The sequence below is a fragment of the Pundamilia nyererei genome, unplaced genomic scaffold (assembly GCF_000239375.1).
Source record: "Pundamilia nyererei isolate P.nyererei 1_Seehausen unplaced genomic scaffold, PunNye1.0 scaffold00003, whole genome shotgun sequence".
Lineage (NCBI taxonomy): Eukaryota > Metazoa > Chordata > Actinopteri > Cichliformes > Cichlidae > Pundamilia > Pundamilia nyererei.
The window spans coordinates 3,025,611-3,048,364 of NW_005187404.1; the positions used below are offsets into that span (position 1 = coordinate 3,025,611).

The following is a 22,754-nucleotide window of genomic DNA, read 5'->3' on the forward strand; positions in this document are numbered from 1 at the left end:
TTTCTTTTTAGGAGGTGGGGAGAGGACATAGATAATCTAGCAACAGCACAGAGGCTCAGTTCTTTCTTGAATTATCTCCAGCTACTTCTGCTGGCCAGCGTCAGATAAGAGAGCCACCGCTGTGTCTAAGATGGATGATTTATCAAGCAGAGGAGAGACTCTATTATACGAGATGCAGAATAACTTTCAGCAGCGCAGCGTCGTACCTACTGATGTCTAATGTTCAGAGGAGCAGAGACTCCATTTCTTGACATCCATGGATGCTAACACACAAAGAAAACATCACCTCACTGCCAGATCTTTAGCAAAAATAACACTGATTTTCATTGTGCTTTTCTTCTTGTAGCCCACTGTTACTTTAGGCTTGGGTTTAATATTTGATTTCATATGTGGAGGCCATAACTAATAATAATAATTCTCTATGTTTTGGGGTTGGGGGGGTTATTTAGCACTAACAGGAAGTGACAGGCTTTGTGAAAACCGGCTGTGTAGGCTCTGATGCCGCTTCATCCTTCTTCTTTTTTTTGGGGGGGGGGGCTATACACAGCAGACTTATGAGGTCCGGGGCAGATGTGCGTGTGCTTGTGCACAGATAAAGGGAAATATTAAATCATTGAGTTTTTCTGCATTGCAAAAAACTCACAAAGTTACAGCAGATGAAGTCAAGGGTAGATTTGGAGGGGGGTGTCAGGGCAGCGGTTGTGAATCTGCCACGTTAATGATGCTGATGTGCTATTACTCTTTCCATGTGTTGAACCCATTGTGAACCTGTGCCTTGTTGTGTGTCGTTCTAAGGAATTTACCAGGGAAAGGGACTCTTTCTTCTTCTTCTTTACATAGAAATACAGTAATTACAATGCATCTGTCAAACCCCTCCTCTGACTCTTCTCATATTCAATTAGTATTTATACATGTCGTCACAGAGGAACATTTGTGTGTTTTTAAGTGCTAGGGAGAGTGTTAGGTTTCTGATGCTTACTTGTACAGTTCAGCTTCGAAGCACAGAGGGGTACGTGTGCAACAGCAGTCTGTCTTCAAGTGTACGAGTTATGATGGATGACTATAAAATGGACAGAGTAAATGTAGGCAAGAGTCAGTAGTATTGAACTAGCAAGTCAAGTGCATGTGAAACGCCTAAACCAGTTAAATGAACTTAAAGCAAACCGAAATGAAGAAGTTTCCTTCCCTGTCTATGTTTGCGTTCGCTCAAAAAGGAAAAATCCACATCAGACGTCTTTCTCCTCGGAGTGGTGTTTTTTTCTTGTGTGTGGTTTTTTTATCCAGGCGGATGATGTGGGCCGTGTCCTTAAATCCATGAGGAATTTCTCAGGGGGGGATACGATGTGCAGATCCAGCCCCATTTGTCTTTTATTTCCTCTTTTTTTGTTCTTTTAAATTTGAGGTGGATATTTCTTAAAACACTTGTTTGGCTGAATCCGCTGTCTGTATGCTTTTTTTTCCTTCTTCGTATTGTGCTGTCTCTTTTGTTAGGCTGTCCTTAGCGCGCCATTGTTCACCACCGCCCCCCCTGCCACCCCACCAACCCTGCGAGGCTTCCTTTGCTGTTGTCTCCTCTGCACATCGGTGGCAGACCTGACAAATATCTGCTGCCTTTTTGCTATAATCTGTGCTTTAATACAATACATTATGTACTGTTTTGGTCCATATTTTTTTAAACAAAAAATGTCAGATTGAGTCAAGAGGATTAAGTCCCTCTTTAAATGCCCCCCACCTCCTTTTTTTCCTTTTCCTCGTGATTAAGATGTGAGCACTTATCGAGAAGCTTAGCCGTTTTCTCCCTTCTCAGCTCAGAGGCCAGCCACCTGCAATGGAAAGGATTAAGACGGGTTGAAAAAAGATCACCAAGGTTTAATTTAATCTCAGTAAACCTGTTTATTTCCTTGGCGACATTTAATAATGGACAGCAGCTAATTGGACTTTAATAGAGGGGCACTGAAAATGACTGAATGGCGTATCAGGAAACATTAATGATAAATGCTCCTTTTACAGGCTAACCAGGCGAGATCAGGTGACGCTAACCTCCTAAATTCACCTTATTTGTAAATGAAGCTTGCCAGTGAACAAAAGGTTGAGCTCAGTAACAACTCTTGGCTCAGTAAGCGCAGACTTACTGTGGCGGGAACGCAGTCAGATCTCCACATTGGGGTCTGTGAATCCCTTTTTTCCCTCGTTTACAAGGACGGGTTTCTCTGTTCTCGTGTGCCAAACGAGTATCTGGTGAGAAAAAAAACAGCATGGAGATAAACAAGCAGGAACATTAGTGACATGCCGCTCCCTTAATGCACCCATTCAGTCTGCTCCCCGGTCAGCTCCCACTCCACCTCATCTTCTTCAAAAACATTCAATTTCCCTTATAGCTCCAGCCCCCCCACCTATGTGCAAAGAGCTACTTGAGTGTGAACCCTGCATTAGAAGGGAGTGACAGGAGACCACAGGAGTGCTTTATCTTACAAATATGATGAAGCCCTCTGAGTTTAGCTTGTGTAAAAGAGTTCTCTCCTTGCCATGGGGTTAATGGCTACCACCGAATGACAGCCTAGTTTTAAAAAAATGTTTTCACACCACAGTTTGTGTAAGCTCCTTTGCTTTTGTGGTGCAGCTCTTTGCACACTTCCTCCGGGTGTACTATTGTTGCTATCGAGCCTTTACACTGGCTTGGTTTTGGCCCACAGAGAGCATACAAACATCCAGGAAAAGGACGGCAAAAGAAAAACAGGGAGAGAGAAGAAACTGTAAGTGTCAAGCTCATGTTCTCCCCCCTCCTCTCCTCTCCACTGTGCTGGAACCCTTCCTCCTTTCATCTTGCCGCAGCGCTGGTCATGAATTATGCATTGGGCTCGTGTGAGATACGCCAGGAGTCCACTCCCACTTTGCTCAGGTGTGTGTGTGTCTGTATGTGTGCGCAGGGGGGGGGTTAATTATCAAACCTACATCTGAAGTGGTAGATTATGAGGAAGAGAGATGCCTGAGCACGATTTTCCATCTTTTTCTTTCTCCCGCTAACCCTTTCGCTCCCGCCCTTCAGTCCGTCCCTGCACTCATCTGTAATCAGCGTGACACCCCGACGTCCTCGCTTCTCCATCGACTCCAATTCCGTTCTCTCGGCCCTCCTCTGAATCCCCTCTTTTCATTTGGCCCTCTGAATGGCAGAGAAAAACGGGAGAAAACTGGCCCTTCCTTTCTCTTCTTTCGCTCTCTCTACATGTATCTGTATTTGTGTGTGTGCGTCTATTTGTGCGCGTGTGTGGGGGGGGTTGTGGTGTGGATATTGGCTAGCTCAAGCCCTCTGGCTGACTCCCCATTGCCCTGAGAGAGTGAAGTGACCCAAACCACTGGCCATAAGCAGGAATGGTGGAACGGGTACTGAGAAAAAATTGTGTTGCTGCTGCTGCTGTTAGCCTCAAGCTACTGACTCAAGTGTGTGTGTGGATGTGCAAGAGAGCACGAGGGCAGCCTGGGAAATATAATCAATGATTTCCAACTTTTTTGCAAGAGCCTTAAACTTATAGACACTCTGACCATTAGAAAACCATCAAGTTTTTTCATGAAATACATCACCTTCTGACTCTCAAAGAGGACTAGGATTTTTTTTCTTTTCCCCAGAGAGAGGACTGGGGGTGAGGGCTCAGTCAATTAAGTTTGTTTATTCTAAATCCAAAAGCCAGGAGCCAGTTGGCTTATCTTTAGCTCAAAGGCTGGAAGGAAAGAAACAGCAGCTCTAAAATGTCATATATAAGTAAGCATGTGCACTAAAATGTCAAACTTTTTCTTTAATAATTAATAAGACCTCTCTTATGAAGGAGACTTTCTGTGTTTTGTTGTTACAAACAGATTCTCTGACGATCTCGATTATTTATAGAAAGTCACACTCTCATTGCTAATGCTTTTATTTTTTCTGAATAATCACAACAGTTTGGCTCCAATAGTGTTAAGCAGCAAAAAGAGAGGGAAAAAAATGACTATTACATAACTTGTGAAAACTAATAATAATTCTCTTTGTTGCCGACCGTGGTGCTCAGCAGGGGGCTTGATTTTAACGCTGCGAGAAAACGTATTGTGGATTTCTTTCCGCTCTTTCTTCTTAGTCTAAATGATTGGTGAAATTCATGTCGTGGGATGATTCAGCACTTAAAAACATATAAACTTGTCAAGGCGGGTTATGCACAGGCATAATGGTTCTATGGAGCGGGGATTCCTGTGATGCACTGATGAGTGTTTCTTCACTCACCTCTTTTCAGTCTGTGTTTATACACCGCTTTGCATTTAATCATTAAATATTATTAAAATTTGTCTCTCTTCCACAGTGTGTCTTCTCTCCTTCCTCCCTCCCTTCTCCCCTCAGCCTGGTTCTCCTGGACGCTGCTAAAAGGGAGTTTCTCCTCCCTGCTGTCACCAATGGCTTTCACATAGGGGTTGTCTGATTGTTGGGATCTTCTCCATAATAATTAGCATCTTTACCTTACAATAAAGTGCCTTGCAGTAACCGTTTTTGTGATTTAGCAATATATATAAAAAATGTATTGAATCTATAGAAGTCAAGCGGACACACAAATGGCATAAACCTGGTCCAGTCCAAAACAAGGCTAGGCAAAGAATCTTGAATCGTGAAGAAAATCATTAGGATTGAAAATGAACAAAAAACAAAAAAGAAAAAACTTTTAAAAGTGTTCAGAAGTCCTGGGGAACTATTGGTGACGACCACTTGACCAATAGCTACAAAAAAGTGAAAAACCCCCACTATGTGAAGCTGCTTGGAAGCACAATACTGCATGATTGGTATGCAAACGATGCACGGCAGACCTGACCACATGGTTCACTTTGTTACACTTTTATTCTCGGTTACTGTTCTCAGTAACATTCCTTGGCTGCAGCTTTTCAGCTCCAGCCGCACACACACACATAACAACAACTCAAAACCCAGTACAGACTTAAATGCAGGGGAGGCGTGATGAGCTGAGGCAGCTCCGGTGTGTTAGCCTCCCAGCAGCGGCGCTACAGACCACGCCCTGCCACATGATACTTTATAGTCTTGAAAATTGGATACCAAATATATTTTGTACTATGCTGTCCCCATTAGAATCAGAAACGGAGTATGAAGCCAGCTTAGCGTTAGTGTCGTTATTTTATAATGCTCTGGTAAGTTGTGATAAGTACATTTACATCATAACAGGTTTGTGGTCCTTTACATGAGTTTTTTCCATTTAGCTTTTTATGTTACACCATTATTCCACAACATTTCAAATCATGTAAAGCCTGTAAAGCTTGTGACCCTTTACATGGAAAAAAAAAAGCAGAGTGGTGTTTAAGGCTCTCTGTCTTGTAGGATTTTAATTCTACAAGACAGAGAGCCTTCACTGTTTGAAGCAAATCCCTGAAATACAAACCGCTCAAGGCAAGCTGCTTAACATCAGTAAACATGTGAAAAACTAACCCCCAAAATCAAGGAAATTACCTTAGTGCAATTGGCTGCTTTCGGCTCCAGGTCGTTGAGTGTGACAAGCTCCCGGAGCAAGCTGCTCTCCTGGTAACCTCCCTTCACCCCGCGAAGCTTAAAATACGCCTGTGGCTTGAAGAGGATGAGCCTCAGGTTGATGGCAAAGCCAGCCATGTCGATGGCAAAGGGCCGATGGGGGTCAAACACCGTCTTCCAGCCATAGACCTTACCGGCTGCATTGACCTTGGGGGATTCGTACCTCAAGCCACCCACAAAAGCCACAGGCCACACAGAAACCTTCCGAGTCGATCTCATCTAGCGAGAGGAGAGAGGGGGGAAGAAACAGACAAGGGAAGACAGCAAATTAGTCAACTGAAAAACCATACATGACAGCGAAACAGTATTTGAGCATCAGCCGCTGGCTTTACAGCAGAGCACGGACAGAAGCTTTTTAGAGCTGCTGCTGCTATTCATTCTGAAAGAATATTGACCAAGCTATTGTGGCCTGCGAAGCTGACATGCTGTCAGATGAAGGCAGATCACACACACTGTTCAACAGCTGCCCTACAATGAGATAATTAGGCATCTAAAGCGAGTAAGCGCGGGGCAGTGCCAAGAGGGCTTGAAGTAGCAGAGCCATTAGAGCAAGTGGCCCTGGTAGCTCGATGACTGAGGAAATTCTTTAAGGCGCAGAGCCACCATTTTCTTCTTCTTCTTCTTTTTTTCTTTAACCCCCCCCCGTCCTTTAATCTTCCAGCATCAAACGATTTTGCCGCCCTCTTCTTTGTCTGCTGCTCAGCGAGTCTTCGCTATTCTAGAAAGAGCTGCTGCAGCCATAAAAGGTACATTTTTATAATGAGGGAAGAGGAAGGTTTAGAAACAGCAAAGTCATTTAATCAAACTCAATGCAGCAGAAATAATGATGCCGGTGCCTCTCCATAGGAAGGCCAAATTTAAAATAAAGGTGTGTGTGTGTGTCTGTAAGAGAGAGCGCCTCCGTGCATAGATGATAGGAGAACACATGGAGGCAATATCCATAACCATATGCTCCCCGTCAGAACAGAACATGAAATATGTCTCCACATAAGGACCAAGCCCATCATATCTTAATGACGTTATATAGTGCATTATTACCCCGACAGAGCACTTCACTCTTATACAGGGTGCAGACGTGCTTGTGGCTCCTATAGTTGTCAAAAGTGGAATAGGAAGTAGAGCCTTCAGCTCTCAGGCTCGTCTCCTGAGGAACAAGCTTCCAATTTGGGTTTGGCAGATGGCTGCTCTCTCTGACTCTGGTTCTGCTTGAAGTTTGTTCTTGTTATAAAGACCCCCTCTTCTCCACTCCCAAGCAAGCGCTTGCTCACACGGGAACAGTGGGCTTTCCTCTATAATGCTGTACGATCTTTATGTCTCAGGCACTGAAATGACTGCTGTTGCGACATTGCACTATATTAACACAATTGAGCTGAAATATCCACCCAAGCTTACTTGTCTAAATGTGTATTTGTAGATTGCGATTTTGTGCAAATCACATGCAAATATCACAGTGCGCATGAGTTGCTGCGTTAGATCGGTGTGTGATCTGATGGGCTGCTGCACGAAGAGCTTGGGTGACCAGAGAGAAGTGGTTTGAACAGCATGAAGCAGCCCAGGGGCTTATGGGAATGATTGGATTTGAGCTTCGGGGGAAATGACTGTTCGACTCACCCAGATAAGCTTGAGCTGTCTGTACTATCTTAATGAGCTCTGTAAATTAAAAGCTTACATGCATGTGCGTATATGATAGTGATAATTTATAGGGAGGGGCTGTATATTTTTGTAGCTTGTTGTGTATCAGAGAGTTGCATTCTTTGCTACGCTTAAGGGGCTTCGCCTCAAAGCTGAGATTAAATGACATTATCCTGCCTTTTTATCAACAGGGTTTTGTTGGGAAAACAACATTTAGAAATTTGGTAGTTTCCGGTCACCAAATTGTTGCTTGATTCTTTCACGGTTTACACTTAATAAATGAATCTTAACTTTGAGGCTTCACTCACGCATGGAAGGGATTTTCATGCTCATTCTTTTTCTTTTCCTGCTTAGGGGGTGGGTTCTCCAACATCATCTCACAACAATGCCTGCGCTGGACCTTTTGATATCACACTCGAACACACAGAGTTGTCAGGTAGACCATAATGGAAACAGATGCCATGAAACTGTTGTTAAATGTAGCGAGCTGATGTCACTATTGTAGATCAGGAAGTGCTTCGGAAGCAGTTGAGGAAGCTTGTTGCAGCTGCAAAGAGTGTTTTTTTTCGCCTACTGCGCACCATTATCACGTTTTATATTTAATCAGCTGGTCAGGGTGAAGATTTAGGAGTGAGAATAGGCTGTTCCTTAATAAACATCTGAGTTTGAGTCTTAAAAGCTGCTGTTTTGTCCTGAAGACAGTCTCAACTTTTGCTTGTTTTTTTCACACTTTTACAGTCCGGCCACAAGTAAAGTTATCCATCATCTTGCCCAAAAAATACCTGCCTGCATCCCTTTCCTAACAGTATAACTCAAAACAATAGGAAACAAGCAATGAATCAGGCTCTTTACAGGCAGCGTGAAGAGGTTTGTCACTTTCCCCATCTACACAGACCATGTGAAAATGAGAACGCCTGCTGCTTCTGTTGGGAATATCAGCTGGAGTAAAGTAGCACAAATCCCTCTTTAGCCGGCAGCCAAGCAAATGAAAATGCAACCAAGTCCCCCTCCACCCCCCCACCCCCAAGTCACCCCCACCCCGCCTCATTCTGGTGAATCTGATGTATCTATACAGCTTTTCTTTTCTTTTTTCTCTTCAGTGATGTTTTAGTTTGTGACTGGATGCCAATGTGTGCATTTAAGCTTCGTGTTTGAATGCAGAATTGTTGACAGCAGGGGGAAAAAAAAACAAGAGCCCCAAACTCTAGCAGAGAAAAGAAGGCAAGCATCCAGATGCATTAATCAATCCTTAAGGGTGCAGAGAAGATAACAGAAACAGAAGGGTCATCCACTGCTGCAGCTGGTAGTGTCTGTGGATTAAGTTCTTTTGTTTTTTGTTTCTTTCTTTGATCCAAACAATAGAAATGTGCATACTTAAATCTACATAATACATGGTTGGGTTTTGGAATCCTGTTCATTTCATTAGAAAATCTATCCTCATTATAGGATTCAAATTACACAACCAACAATAAAGAAAATCAAAGAGACACATTGGCTTGCATAAGCAACCATTCTATCTGATCTTCAAATGCTAACGTAGAGATTTTTTTAGTATGTCTTTATTATTTGGGTTGTTTGTTGTGAGAATAAATGCATTTTTCAAATCCCCAGTAGTCAAATATAATGATAAGACTGATGTGTCTGGATGCTATATTTTTGTCAATATCATCCAGCTCTGTTAAACTGCTGGTTTGCTCCTTTCTCTTGGATTTAAGTGGCCGACAGCCTGCCTGACAGCTAAATTGGAGTAGTCTTAACAATAGCATGATAAACAGTAAATAGGTTTCTCTTTTTTTGGAGTTTGGGAATAAAGCACATCTCATGAGGCCTCAATAATATACTGTATGTAGGTCTTTACTGTGGTACATGAATTTTTCATAAAGTTTTCATTAAGCCTTGACCTAAAAACTAGGCTCTTAATAACAGTCTGTATGCACCAAAGTCTGCCAAAGTAACTGCTGCTGGAATGAAAGACTGAGATTGAATTCAGATACCGGCTATGTGTCGGTGGCAGTAATGGCAGTGTCCTCTATAGCAGCTGATGACAATGACTTTACCCTGCTGCCACAGAGCATTGTGCCTGAAGTGTACTGTGTCTGTGTCAGTCTGAGCTTGCTGAGGTGAATTGCTGCTGCTTGTTGATATTCATTTTCCCTGCTGCTTTAAAAGAACTGCATGCAAGCGTTTTTGGCAGTCATCTGTGATGTAGTCTTTTGTGATGTCTTGTCTTTTTGGATGCTAGCTGCTTTTTGGGTTAGTGTCTTGTTTTTGTATGTTTGACTAATATTTGAAACACCGCATTTAAATGTAGACTAAAAGGTCTAATCATCCAATTACACAGTAGCAACTCAGTACATGTAGGCATGTAGACCAAACTGAGCATCAGAATGGGGAAGAAAGGTGATTTAAGTGACTATTAACGTGGCATAGTTGTTGGTGACAGACAGGTTGGTTGGGGTATTTTACAAACTGTTGTTCTGCTGGGATTTTTCCAAACTTTTCCAAAAGTGCAAATGGTCCATAGAATAGAAAATACACCAGTGTGATGCAGTTGAAAATGTCTCGTTGATGCCAAAGGTCAGAGAAAAATAGCCAGACTGTTTCAAGCTGATAGGAAGACAACATTAACTCAAATATCCACTTACATACCATACCACATATACCAGATACCACGCAATCCAGGTGTGCAGAAAAGCATTTCTGAATGCACAACACATCAAAACCTTCAAGCAAACAGTTATTAGCAGCATAAGACCACACCGAGTGTCACAGGTCATATGGTCTCACTACAGTTGAACAATAGAAGATTAGAAGATTGGAAAAACATTGCCCGGTGAAAGCATGGATCATCGAAAAGTGGATGTGCAGTTGAAAATGACAAAATCTCAGAGGAAGCTTCCAGTATTGAATCTATGCCACAAACAATTGGGGCAAAACGAGGTGTAACCCAGCACCAGCAATGTGTATCTAATAAAGTGTCTGGTTAGTCTAAATCTCAGTGACATTAACAATATTAGTTTGCAAAAGACAGGAGAACATTTCAAAGTACAACTTGTGTATTGCAGTATTGCGCTGCCAATTAGTAAATGCAAATGATTCACTGCTTTTTTCGATTTTTTTCATGGTGAAGGGGTCACCCATGTGTCTACCTGTTGAGTCCCTGTTTAATAACATTTGCCATCTTTACTGCAGTAATAGCCAACTCTCCATGCCCTGTCTATCTTACTGTCACCTCTTTTTTTTGTTTATTCTTTTCTGTGTTGCCTTTCCCTCTCCATGACTCTCTCCGTGCCCCTTGGGGCCATTACTCTGGACCATAAATAGGCCCATTGGAGGTGATGGAGAGCCTTTGAGCGAGACCAAGCGCTTTGGCTGATTCCCAGGGAAAGGTAATGACAGGCCCCGTCAATACCAGCGCTCCATTTACTACGGCTCCTGTCGGCACTACTAACAAGACTTGAGGCACATACTCGGAGGACCTAGACCGTGTCCGCTCAGGTAATTCAACTGATGTCAAGATGGATGGCCTGAGATGTACTAATTACATGCCCAAACTTCTCCCAACTGGCTTCAGATACCAACTGTGCTTGTTAAGAGTTTAAAGTACTTCAACTAAGAATTTATGGTTCAAATCCGCCCACGCCTCACCACTTCTCCTGTAACAGTGAGTATATACAACACAGATAGATAATATATGGCACTCCATGCAGTATATCAAGAATTATTTTACATAGAACTTAAAAATGTCCAGTGTCCTTTTTCTCTAAAGAATACACATTGTATGCCAAAAAGCACAGACACAATATATTGCTCACATAACTATTTAAAGGTGCAATCCGTTATTTTTAATGCAGTGCATAAAATGATTTTAAAACATTGTTAAGAATTCCAGTCATTCCTCTGATAGCTGAATGGCTTCTGAGCTTTAAGGCCTTTCTTATTCCCCCAGAAATACCCATCATCAACTCTGCACGTGGTTAGTGTTTCAGAAACTCAAGTGGAGCATCTGAAAGATTAATGGAGCTTGAGAGTAACAGATTTTTTTTATAACTAGATAAGAGCTGGCAGCATATTTGCCAAGTTGGTGAAAGTGCTGCGACTGCCCCACCAAACATGAATATTAGGGACGATTTTAAAATGATATCACATTTTGATCTGAGTACATGCATAGTGTATGTTTGAACAAAAACCTACATCTGCAAATGTACTTGCACCGATATTTTTAAGAACAATTACTCAGTTAGCTTCATGGAGTTATCATGAAGCCTATCTCATGGAGAGAGGCAGGGATACACCCTGGACAGGTGACCAATCTGTCTCGGAGTAAAAACAGAGAGACAGGCAATCATTCACACTCTTGGACAGTTCAGATTCATGAACTAACTACGGTGGAACCCCAACTTACGAATACCCCATTTAACGAAAAATTCAAGTTACGAAGGCACTTAGCGGCAATATTTCTGCCCGTGTTAGGACAAAATGCCCGGTATATGAAATCCGCTGGCTCTGATTGGCTGAGCCCAGAATGCCTACAATGCCCACAATGCCTTCCGAATCATGTGACAACCCCTTTGGCTTTTCTACTTGCGTTTCGCTGTTCCACTTAAACGACGTATTGTTGTTGCAGTTAGCAATTAGCCTATAGCCTATTGTTCACTCAAAAGGCGCGATGGGTGCTTCGGCTTGCGAAAAATTTCGACTTATGAAAGATCCTCGAGAATGAATGAATTTCGTAAGTCGGGGTTCCACTGTATATGTGTTTGGACTGTGGGTGGAAGCCAGAGTACACAGAGACAACCAGCAGTTTGGACACAGTTAAAGCTGGATTGGCGTTTCTGCTTAGTTTTCAAACTATAAGTTCTCTTCGTGTTCATACTGGGGGTGTGGGCTGTACGCTTTCTGATTCCTGCCCACAAACAACGTGAATGTGTCCTCAACTTTGTTATGTTTATTACAATTCAGCCACTGACCTCCTCAAACAGCTCCAGGCTGTATGTGTTATCATCATCAGCGAAGTAGACGATTCCCGGCTGGCTGTTGTTGGCGTTGAACGTCTCCCTCAACCACCGCAAGGCCAGATTCCGCTGCATAGTCCCTCTTGGAATTCTGGGATCCCGAGTGTCACCTCGCAGCTTATAGTTCCTGGGTGTCTCTACATTGAGATGGGTGTAGTTTAGTCCCGTTTCTCGGAGGAGTCGTGTGACAAGAGGCGTTCTCCTTTGGGAATCCTCCACCAAGATCCAGTGCAGGTTGGGGACATGGAGGAAGGTGTTTGCTAGCCGTGTCAGCTCAGCTTTCTGAACGGGCCGGCTATATGTGGGGGTGATGATGTGGATTGTGGGCAGCACATCCGACCAGGGCGGAGGCCGAGTGTACACATACTCTGTCCTCACCACCTCCACAATGTCCTTATCTGAGGCACAGTATTCCTTGGAGTCCTGCGCCTGGCCACCTGCCTCCCTCTTGCCCTCGACGCCATCATCTGTAGATGTGGGGATAAGAAGACATGTAAGGCATTAGTGTAACCTTGAGCTGCTTTTTCTATATTTGCCTCAGGTGACTTAAACCCAATGGGGGTAAAGTGTACCTGAGAGCCGGTGGTGGCGAACTGCAAGCCTCTCTGGAATGATAAAGATCTCTTTTACTAGATGGTGACAGGCTGCAAAAAGTGAAAGCAGGCACCGTGAGAGGATAACACAGCTGATGGACAGAGAGACAGTGCAAGACGAGGGAGGGATGAGCCCTGCTATTCCCCCGGTGTTGCCTTTGGGCTTTTCTTTTTAAAGGAAGAAAAAAGGCATGTATGTAAATGCTGTAGACATGCCTTTTCCACCACAGACTCTCTCACCCCCTGTATTGTTGAAATTGCTCTTCTTCTTATATTAAAATATCTCAGGGTTCAAGTGGTAGTTAAACTTTTTTACACTAAGACTGGTCTGGCCCACTTTAGATCACAGTGGGTTGTATGTGGCCCATCAATTGAGTTTGATATCCCTGCTCTAGACCCAGTGTTCACAGTTCAAATGGATTTGACTTCAGAGAGGCCTAAACATCCACATCCACATGTGTGCTATTACAGTGAGGTTTGTAAGCTTTTGAGTCAAACAGCAATGACATAATGTTGGATTTTGCCATTTCTCGTTAAAGGCCATAGGTGCAAACTCTTGTATCAAGGCATCAAGAAATCTGCAAGGTCTTCTCTACTGAAAATCTGTTGCTTTTGTCGGTATCTTCTTTGCATCCATGAGCTGCACATACGCATACTGTATGTCAGACAGACAGAATAGCAAAGTGAAGGTTTCTCATGGAAACGCTTTCATAAGACACCCTGTGTGGGTTTTAGGGCATGTTTTAGGTAACACAACCTAAAATTGGAATGGTGCTTAAGGTGTTACATCGCATATCAGTGCAGAAACTGAGGTTTGTGTGCTAAGTCTATAGCTTGTGTCAATGCAGTACATCATTTTCTATTTTATGTGTGGGAAGGTGAGGCTCATTTTCAAAAATCTGACCTTCTTTAGAAATGCACAAAACGCAGCGAATCAGTCAGCTGACGCATTTTGAGTAGACTCCCTCGGTGAAGGCTGTGATATTTTGGCCTGAATAGTTTGGTCATGATGGACAGAATGTGATTACAGAGTCATTAAGGTTGCTCATTTCTTCCTATTGTGCCACAGCTCATGGCAATCTTTCACTTTTCTTCTTGAGCTCTAGTCGCACCTCCGGCATAAAAGGGGATTTTTTTCTGCAGCACAAAGATTAACACAATCTTCTGATGGCCAGATGTTCAACAGAGGCTGCCAGTGAGCATGCTGCCAATAAATCTCTAGCTTTTCTCTTTTAAAGGAACACAAAAGGAAGCCTGTGGACAGAGCTTGGTTAGATTGTCATTTAAAAAAGTTATTATATCTTTAGTGTATTCCATGAGAAATTAAAATTGCTTAACTATGTACAATTTTTTTTTTTTTGGGGTGGGAACTTTTTATTTTTATTTTTTAATTTACCTTAGTCGTTAAGGAGCTAATCAGACTCTATTCAGAGGGTTTGAAGAACCTGCAAAAACATGCTGAGTCAAATCATGTGTAAGTTCGGTACAGACTCCCATAGCTCATTTGAATAAGCCTGTTTTCCTTGTTAACCCCTCTTTGTGCATTTCTGAGATTACAGGAATAGAGCAGATTGCTCTATTGATTTGCTGTTGCTTTAATTTGGGTGTGTTTATTCTGCAGGAATCTTGACATTTTAAACTGTTGCTTTTCTGGTTTGCAGAGAAGGCACCAGACACTGGTGAAGTTAATTAATAGGACACATTTATGCTTTTTAATTGCCAACAGTCTCTGAAATTAATTTGCAATGACACTGAGCCAATTATAACAGGCAAAGGTTTGGCTCAAATGCTTGATTGACACAAACTCTATACTGGATACTGTGTCACACCAAGAAGATATGGATTGATGTTGTAAGCTATGTGAATGGATAAGCTGCAGAAGGATTTAGTTTTATAATATGCAACTCTGTTCAAGTTATTACTAACAAAAAAAGAAAAATTGCAGCTTAGCAGTTTTATTCTGACACACTGAGTATATGGAATAAATATAACTCCCAAATGGAGTGGGTATGCAACTCATCCGTCACTGCAAAATCATCCCTGACTGATGAGGTTTGCAGTGACCGGACAAGTGCTTTTCAGTTCCGATGAAGCTGATGGTCATGGCTTTCAAGTGTCTCTGTGTGAACAGCCTGTTGTCTAAACTTGAAGTACGGTGTTAAGTTCGAGGGCCCACTTCAAGTTCAATATCGTCAGTGGAGTGCAGCGTGCTGCGTACCCTTTCGGATGGCGAGGAGTGGAGCAATAGCGTTTTGGTGCCAAACGGTGATGAGCAGAGTCCAGGGTAACACGATCAACACGATGGCAAGAATATCTCTTCTCTTCGGCATCTCCAGGATTGGTTATTTGGCTCGGCATTACCTGGTGGGAACCGTGAAAAGAAAAAACCCAAACAGATATTAAAAGTCAGCCAGCCAACTTAGACTTATAACCTTCACCAGAGCAAGCTAACATATTTGTTTTTGATTAATCTCAGTTATTTGAAGAAAAGGAAATCACACTTGCAGGACCTTTATTATTGTTGACTGGCTTTTAAATAGCATTTAAGACACTCAAGGACTTTGTCTTTATGGACCTAACTGGCTCTCTGCAAAGCCAAACCTTCAGTGACTAAAACTGAGTAATAGCTTACTTACTGTTGTTCAATCTTGAATTCTATTTTGCCACAAACGCATAACGCTCTCACAGTTTTCAAGTGAAAGACAACATGATTACTGTATTACCTACACAGAATTTAAAATAAATAAATAGGGCCTGATTTTAAGCAGTAACCAACAAAGGGAAGGTCAAATCTATTGGAGGAGGCAATGCATTGACAGCTTGTGCCCCCTGCTAACCCAGTGAGCTCATCAGCGCTATCACTGCAGACACGGTGGTGACTTCATGCCCAGTGCTGAAAGTATTCACAGGCCAAATGGCAGGAAGCGATGTAACCAGACTGTGGGATGACTGTTTTGCAAATGTGCCTTTCCCTCTGAGTCCAGAACATTGGTTCAGACTTGTATCTCTTTGAAAGTTTCAATTTCAGCATGGAAGGAATCAGACATTAACTGAAACAGTGGCTATTATTCTGAAGTTCCTCTATTAATTACTTTGAACTTCAGGCTCAAGTTAAAAGTCTGAAATCAAAAAAGTAGGAACAAACTGCAATCCTGTTTGGAATTGTTACTGCAAAAATGTTCATGCTACAGCAGTGAAAATGAGACTATATTTGAGCTTTGGATGGGAGAAATGGCAAATGTGTTGCATCTGGAGAGACTCAGATGCAACACATTTGCCAACCCATTTTCGAGAGATCCTGTACTGCTATTTTTGAATGGTGTTCATTAGTATGCTGTGTTTGGTTTTGTCATTTCTTCTGTCTTAAATTTTTATATTTACACCTACTTATATTTTTAGCATTATACAAACTTTAATGCTGTATCAGGGTTCCAGTGGACATTGTTGCTAGTTGGGCTGTTTTTCCCTTCTCCATTTAAAATACAATATTAACATTAGGGGGGAAAAGTCTTTCAAATTTGATCAAGACTTAACCTCCTAGGACCTGGCGTCCACATATGTGGACATCACATTTTGGGTTATTTAGAACAAATTACTCAATTTTGCTCTACAAGGGCCCGATATCCACTTATGAGGACATTATACTGCTACTGTTCTATCCAAATTTTAAACGAATATCCTCATATGTGGCTCTCATTTTTCTTAGAAACAAAAATTAGGTAAAAAAAAATCCCAAAAAAATCTGGTAATTCGTTGTTTTAACATTCATCAGGCCCCAATCAGCCCAAATATCAAAGAGAAATTAAAAATGCATGCCGTGGAAGAGTTCAGGTCTTAGGAGGTTAAAGCTTACATTATTAAGGGGTTGGCTAATGACTGACATATGGATGGTTGCACAGGAGTCTGTAGCATGTAATCATCTGTCTAAGGATAAATTGAGTCCCTAAATTGGATGCTTCAACCTGGTTTGTACTGTTGGTGTGTTTTGAAGCAATTTGAATGCAATTATCTGACTTTCTGTGTGGTTAAGTTTACCAGACAAAGAAGCCCTTGCTCTAGTTTTGGTGAGTAGTCCTACCAGTGGACGTTTTTTTATTAGTATGTCATTTATATTAACTAGTACATATCTATGTATGTGTTTCTGTGTATGATTTACTCATAGTTGATGATGATTAGAAACCAAATTAGCCATGTTAGATGAAAATGTATGCTTTTTTTAAAAAATCTAAATAACTTCTAAAACAGAAAGAAAGAAAGAGAAAGAAAGAAAGAAAGAAAGAAAGAAAGAAAGAAAGAAAGAAAGAAAAATAAAACTAAATACAAATTAATAAATAAATTCTGGCATCCACCAAATTTGGACCATAAAGCTAAAGGTTGTGGTTTCAGTGCAATGAAACAAGTGCCTAGTTACGGTTCCTAATGTCTGAGTGGATAGTTGCTCTTCATCACAGGGTATAGCCAATCAAACTCAAATGTAAGTACACGATCAATTAAACCATTGTGTAGTTAGTACCGTCTACCATTTAAACATAATTTTCTCAATTAACATTTTAAGCACAACAATCGTGATTCATGAATGACACCAATTTCCTTCCCTCCAGCCATATTTTTTTCGTTCAGCAGCTTGTCCGAAGTCTTACAGGGATTTTGTGTAGAAGTGCTGAATGAACACTTAATTGAATCAACATTTTCTCCACAAAAATAAAGTCATGTTTCATAAATGTAAAGTTTTATTTAGTCTTTCTGTTTTGTATTCCATCATTATATTTCATACCTCTATTATTACTGTTCTTCATTGACCATTTACATTGAATTTAAGGTCAGCAGTCCTGCCCATCTCTCCCAGGGTCTGTCTCTTATACTTAAAATGCTTGTGGTATTATGCTGAGCCCTAAGTGGGAAATGCAGATATTAAGTGATCTGCTCAATTAAACAAAGACTAAAACAGCCATAATGTGGGCACAGGTGTTCAGCGCATTCATTTTAGCTTTACACAAGAGAGAACAAGTCATCGCATTTCCCAGAGCGATCCTGCTCCCACTGCTGGGGACGGTGGCAGAATATTGTGGCTTAATGTAATTGTATATGCCAATTATGTTCATTTGCTTTGTAAATAAATACACTATTAATGGCCAAGCCTTAGGCATAAACGCTTTTGACACAGACTCTACTCATGCTCTTTAGCCAGGTAAAGAATTGTGCGCTGCAAAGCTGTCTGTATGTTTGTTTGTTAATTTATTTCGATCATGTAAACAATATACAAAGTCCATTTAACAAAGAAAAGAAGAAAAAATGCTATAAAAATACAGCCAAATTAATTTCAATATTGCTTCACCTGTTCTGATTCAGTTACATTTCTTTATCATGTAGAAGAAATGAGACGTATTGCACTTGTTTTTTCTTAAATGAAAATCTCATTGATTAAATGTGTAGTTAAATTTATCTACACTGACAGAAAAGGGAGTTTCACTGGTCTGGCCCACAAAAAATCAAAATGGGCTGTATGTAGCCCTCCATGTAAAATGAGTTTGACATCTCTGCTCTAGAGGAAAAAGCTTGTGATTAAACTCATCATGTAAATCCTTTCTCAACATAAGACATCTAATAGTCAAACATTACTTCTACTGTTTACGTTTAAGTCGAATGGATTTCTTGGCCTCGCTTAGATGCCCTCCAAAATTTTAGTGTCTCTGTCTATGTCGGATTTACAATGATCAAATCATTCCATGGAACAAAGGCCAGTCTATTTTTGGAACTACACAAAAACTGTGATTGTAGAGCAGTGTTACAAGTTGACAACAGCAACATTCATCACAGCTCACCTTCAATTCAAGTGTTAAGCTCCTGACCGAACGTTAGACCCAGACTTTAATATCTTTTCTTAGAGCCCATTTTTGCCTGGAAATTATCCATCATTTCTTTTTTTTCCCTCCTTTTTTTTACAGCACATCTTTTGTAACACAGTCCCTAATTGTACTGTATAACATCATCAGGCTGATTTTCTCCAACTTAACAAAGCTCCTCTACAGCCACAGAAAACATTAATGATCTCTTTTTACAGGTTCAGAAATAGTGCTTATTTTAGAAAATTGACCAGGATCAAAAAATTTGGGTAGGCCTTTAAAAATATTGTTGCCAGGAGTCTGATGACTAATACAACTACACTGCTCAAAATTTTTTTAAAGGAACACTTTTAAAACACATCAGATATCAATGGAAAAAAATACATCAGTGCTGGTACCTATGCTGTTATGGTCTGGGTAATGTGTTAGGAACAAAAGTATTTCACAGGATTTGATGTAAATGAACATTTTCAACCTGCAGTGGGCTGAATTCAAGGACACCCTGGGAATCAAAAAGAAACAAACATTGTAGCAGGCTAGTCCATTTAGCCAAAATGTCATTGCAAAAAATTAAAAATTGTATTCAGTAGTTTGTAGAGCTTCACGTGGTTGTACACATGCCTTACAGCACCAGGGCATGCCCTTATTTGAGACCACACATGGTATCATGACAAATCTTGTCCCAGATCTGGACCAGGGCATGACTGAGCTCCTGAACAGTCTGAGGTGCAATCTGTGAGCATTGGAAAAGACTGCCCCCCCCAGCGACTGTGGGGGGCAGTCAATGGTATCAATTCCTTAATCCTCCAGGGGCTGCCTGCATACTATTTCCACTAGTTGTGCCCCAGGAGGAACCACTGAACCACTGCAGGGTTTGACAATAGGTCCAAGGGTTTTATCCCGATACCTAATGCACACAGGGTGCTTTAGGCAAGCTAGGGAGGTCTGTGCGTCCCGCCGCAGACTGATCACCGAACCACCACCAAACTGGTTCTGGTATTCCGTGGCAAATGTCAATCACAGTGCTGGGCAGTGAGCACAGGGTCCACTAGAGGATGTCAAACCCTCAGGAGTAGATACTGGTCTTACTGATGGCTTATGGACCTTCTACAGCCCTATCCAGTAACTATCCAGTAGCTGCCCGTCTCCTGGAATGCCCGTCTCTTGAGATCTTGCTAGAATAGAAGAGACAGCAAACCCTCTTGCGATGGTACACATTGATGTACTGCTGTCTTGGAGGAGTTGGACTATCTGTGTAACCTCTTTAGGGTCCAGATATCGCCTCATGCTAGCAGTAGGGACAGCTAGATGCAAAACTAGTAAAAAAAACAATTCAAAAAGATAAGGAGGGAAAAAATGTCATTGGCCTCCTGCTGTAAAACCATTCCTGTTTGGGGGTTGTCCCATTGTCTCCCCTCTAGTGCACCAATTGTTAATGTCATTAACACCAAAAAAGCTGAAACCGATTAACAACCCCCTCTGCTACTTGACTAGATCTGACTAGATCAGTATCCCAGACGTTTAATTGGCTTGATGCTATACTCAGATTTAAAAAGTGCTCCTGCAGTTTTTTGAGCAGTGTGTAACAAATGAAAAAAGTGAGCTCACCCACAGTTAGAACTGGATCATTGCGCGGCTGGGAAAGCCACACTGGAGACGAGACGGGCTACCTAGCGTTGACATCCTCCATGACACATCAGCCGACCATTTCCTTTTCCTGTTCCTCTTCCTCTGTCTTGTCCACTCACAGAGTCAGGAAACAGCAAGTGCACACCTGGAAGACGAGATCACTTTGGTTAATATGCTACAGCAATGCCACATTTTCTTCCCTCTTTGTGGTTTCACCATACTTCTTCCACTGACACTCAGTGACAGTCACCCAGGTTTAAAGCAGTTTGGACAGAGTCTAAGAGTCAAAAGCCTTACAGAAATGCTTTACCAAAGACACCCTCAGTGAGCACTCTGCTTGTGTGACATCTATTCATAATTTAACATCAAAGAGCCAGGGCTGAAATTGCTGCAGAGGGAAAGTGTGCCAGTATAATACAGCGAACTCTAGTTTGGATGTGCATCGTCCACGAATCCATCCCCCGTTGGTACACCACTGCTGTGCTTCACAATGCAGCGTTCTGCTTAATGCTCTGTATATTGGTATGTGATTTACTCGATTCATTTCGAACTAAATTGCAGTGACACAGACTCTGTATTTTATTTATTTTCGCCTGATATGGAAACTGGAAGATGGTTTAGTCACAACTCCATTGCCTGCCAACAGTCTGGGGTGGGGAATGTTACAAAAATAAACTGGCATCATGTCTTATTCAAATACATCTGAGGAAACGCTGCCTCCATGGAGGCTTGTGCTTCACACAGCCAGCGATGCCTGCGTGCTGCATCAGCACCACAACTTGATGGCTGAAGACTGTATTTTTAGTGCTTTATAAGCTGCAAAATATGTAGGTTTTGGGGAATGAGCAACGGGAGTGCCGGAATCATTTTACGAAGCCATACTGTTCTGTGAAAAGGCAAATTACCTGTGACCCAGTAAAGCAGAAAAGAAGAGTGTGTGCTTGATGTGCACAACATTTCAGAAACAACCTATTTTCAGGTAGCCTTGTTTTGTGAAGTTTCTCAAACTGAAATGTATCTGACGGGGTGAGGGGGCTGACATCATCGCGTGGAAAGAGGACTATATGTTCTTCATGCGTTGGTGCAGATTGTGCAGTATTTGTGTTTCCTGACAGCGACGAGCAAGTACTGTTGTGACAAAATAAACAGCTTCACCAGTAAAGCTTTAGAGTTGCTGCCAGGTACCGTCACGCGTACAAGCTCCCAATGACAGTGTTGTCGTTGTGATTTTTGTACAACACACTCGCCTTCCTCACTGCGATGAAGCTATAAACAGATTGAAACACAGTCGAGTTAAAACGACCTGCCAGAATCTCCGACCATTCCGCGGGCCATTGTGTTTTCTCGGAGTTTAACATTTTGAAAAGTGAGGTTTGGAAAAACAAAAATACGCTGGCATACACTGTCTGCTGAAGGGAGCTCAAACTAAGAATGCGATTGTGTATAGAACAGTACTGAAAATGGGTGTTTAGCGATATAATGCACATATTTCAATTTTAAAGTCTTGCAGTGTAGCACAGATGCTATGGTTGTTGGTTGGACTTTAGCAGCATACAATCAAGGGCCACTTCATTAGTTATGACTTCCTGATACCAAATTGGACCCACCTTTGGGTCTATTGGGTGCTCTATTGGACTGAGATCTGTTGAGTGTGGAGGCCATTTGAGTACAGTGAACTTGCAGCAGATGGCCGCCCCTCCCTGAGCCTGGTTCTGCCGGAGGTTTCTTCCTGTTAAAAGGGAGTTTTTCCTTCCCACTGTCGCCAAAGTGCTTGTTCATAGGGGGTCATATGATTGTTGGGTTTTTCTCTGTATCTATTATTGTATGATCTACAGTACAATATAAAGCGGCTTGAGGCAACTGTTGTTGTGATTTGGCAAAATTGAATTGAATTGAACTCATTGTGATGTTTAAAAAAACAGTTTGAGATTATACGAACTTTCTGGCATAACATTTCATCCTGCTGAAAGCAGCCATCAGAAGATGAGTACACTGTGGTCATAAAGGAATAGACATGGTCAGCAGCAGCAGTAGGCTGTGGCATTTAAATGACACTCAATTGGTTTTAAGAGTAAATATCCCCCACAACTTTACACCACCACAACATTGCACTTGGTTGGTGCAGACTGGATCCATGCATTTATGGTGTTTATGTCAAATTTTGTCCCTACAATCTAGATGTCACAGGAGAAAATGTTTTTCTAATTCCCCATTGTCAAAATTTGATGAGCCTGTATAAATTATAGCCTTGTTTTCCTGTTCTTAGCTGATAGGAGCGGCGCCAGTGTAGTCTTCTACTGGTGCTACACATCTGCTTCAAGGTTGTTGTGAATTCAGAGATACTCTGGTTGTAACAAGCAGTTATTTGAGTTACTGCTCCCTTCCTATCAAGATTGAAGCAGTCTAGCCATTCTCCTCTGACCTCTGATATCAATAAGACATTTTTTGCTCAGCACACTTTCCCTCTGCCGCTCACTGGACAATTTCTCGT

The 22,754-nt window shown here is 41.8% G+C and overlaps 1 protein-coding gene across 2 annotated transcripts in view; it reads right to left on the bottom strand.

The window, feature by feature from the left end:
* Window positions 1–425: 425 nt before the first annotated feature.
* The window catches only part of LOC102206981 (galactosylgalactosylxylosylprotein 3-beta-glucuronosyltransferase 1), an 83,721-nt gene continuing 61,392 nt past the window's right edge, over window positions 426–22,754 (bottom strand). Inside the window, exons 3-9 of one of the 2 annotated variants that reach the window (XM_005720667.1) lie at window positions 20,243–20,408; window positions 15,010–15,152; window positions 12,771–12,842; window positions 12,154–12,665; window positions 5,474–5,770; window positions 2,133–2,235; window positions 426–1,823 (exon numbers count right to left, since the gene is read on the bottom strand). In XM_005720667.1, coding sequence (XP_005720724.1) covers window positions 2,149–2,235; window positions 5,474–5,770; window positions 12,154–12,665; window positions 12,771–12,842; window positions 15,010–15,121 — 1,080 coding nt within the window. In that variant the 5' untranslated portion in view covers window positions 15,122–15,152; window positions 20,243–20,408 and the 3' untranslated portion in view covers window positions 426–1,823; window positions 2,133–2,148. The remainder of the gene's footprint in view (window positions 1,824–2,132; window positions 2,236–5,473; window positions 5,771–12,153; window positions 12,666–12,770; window positions 12,843–15,009; window positions 15,153–20,242; window positions 20,409–22,754) is intronic. The other variant, XM_005720668.1, reaches the window with a different exon arrangement.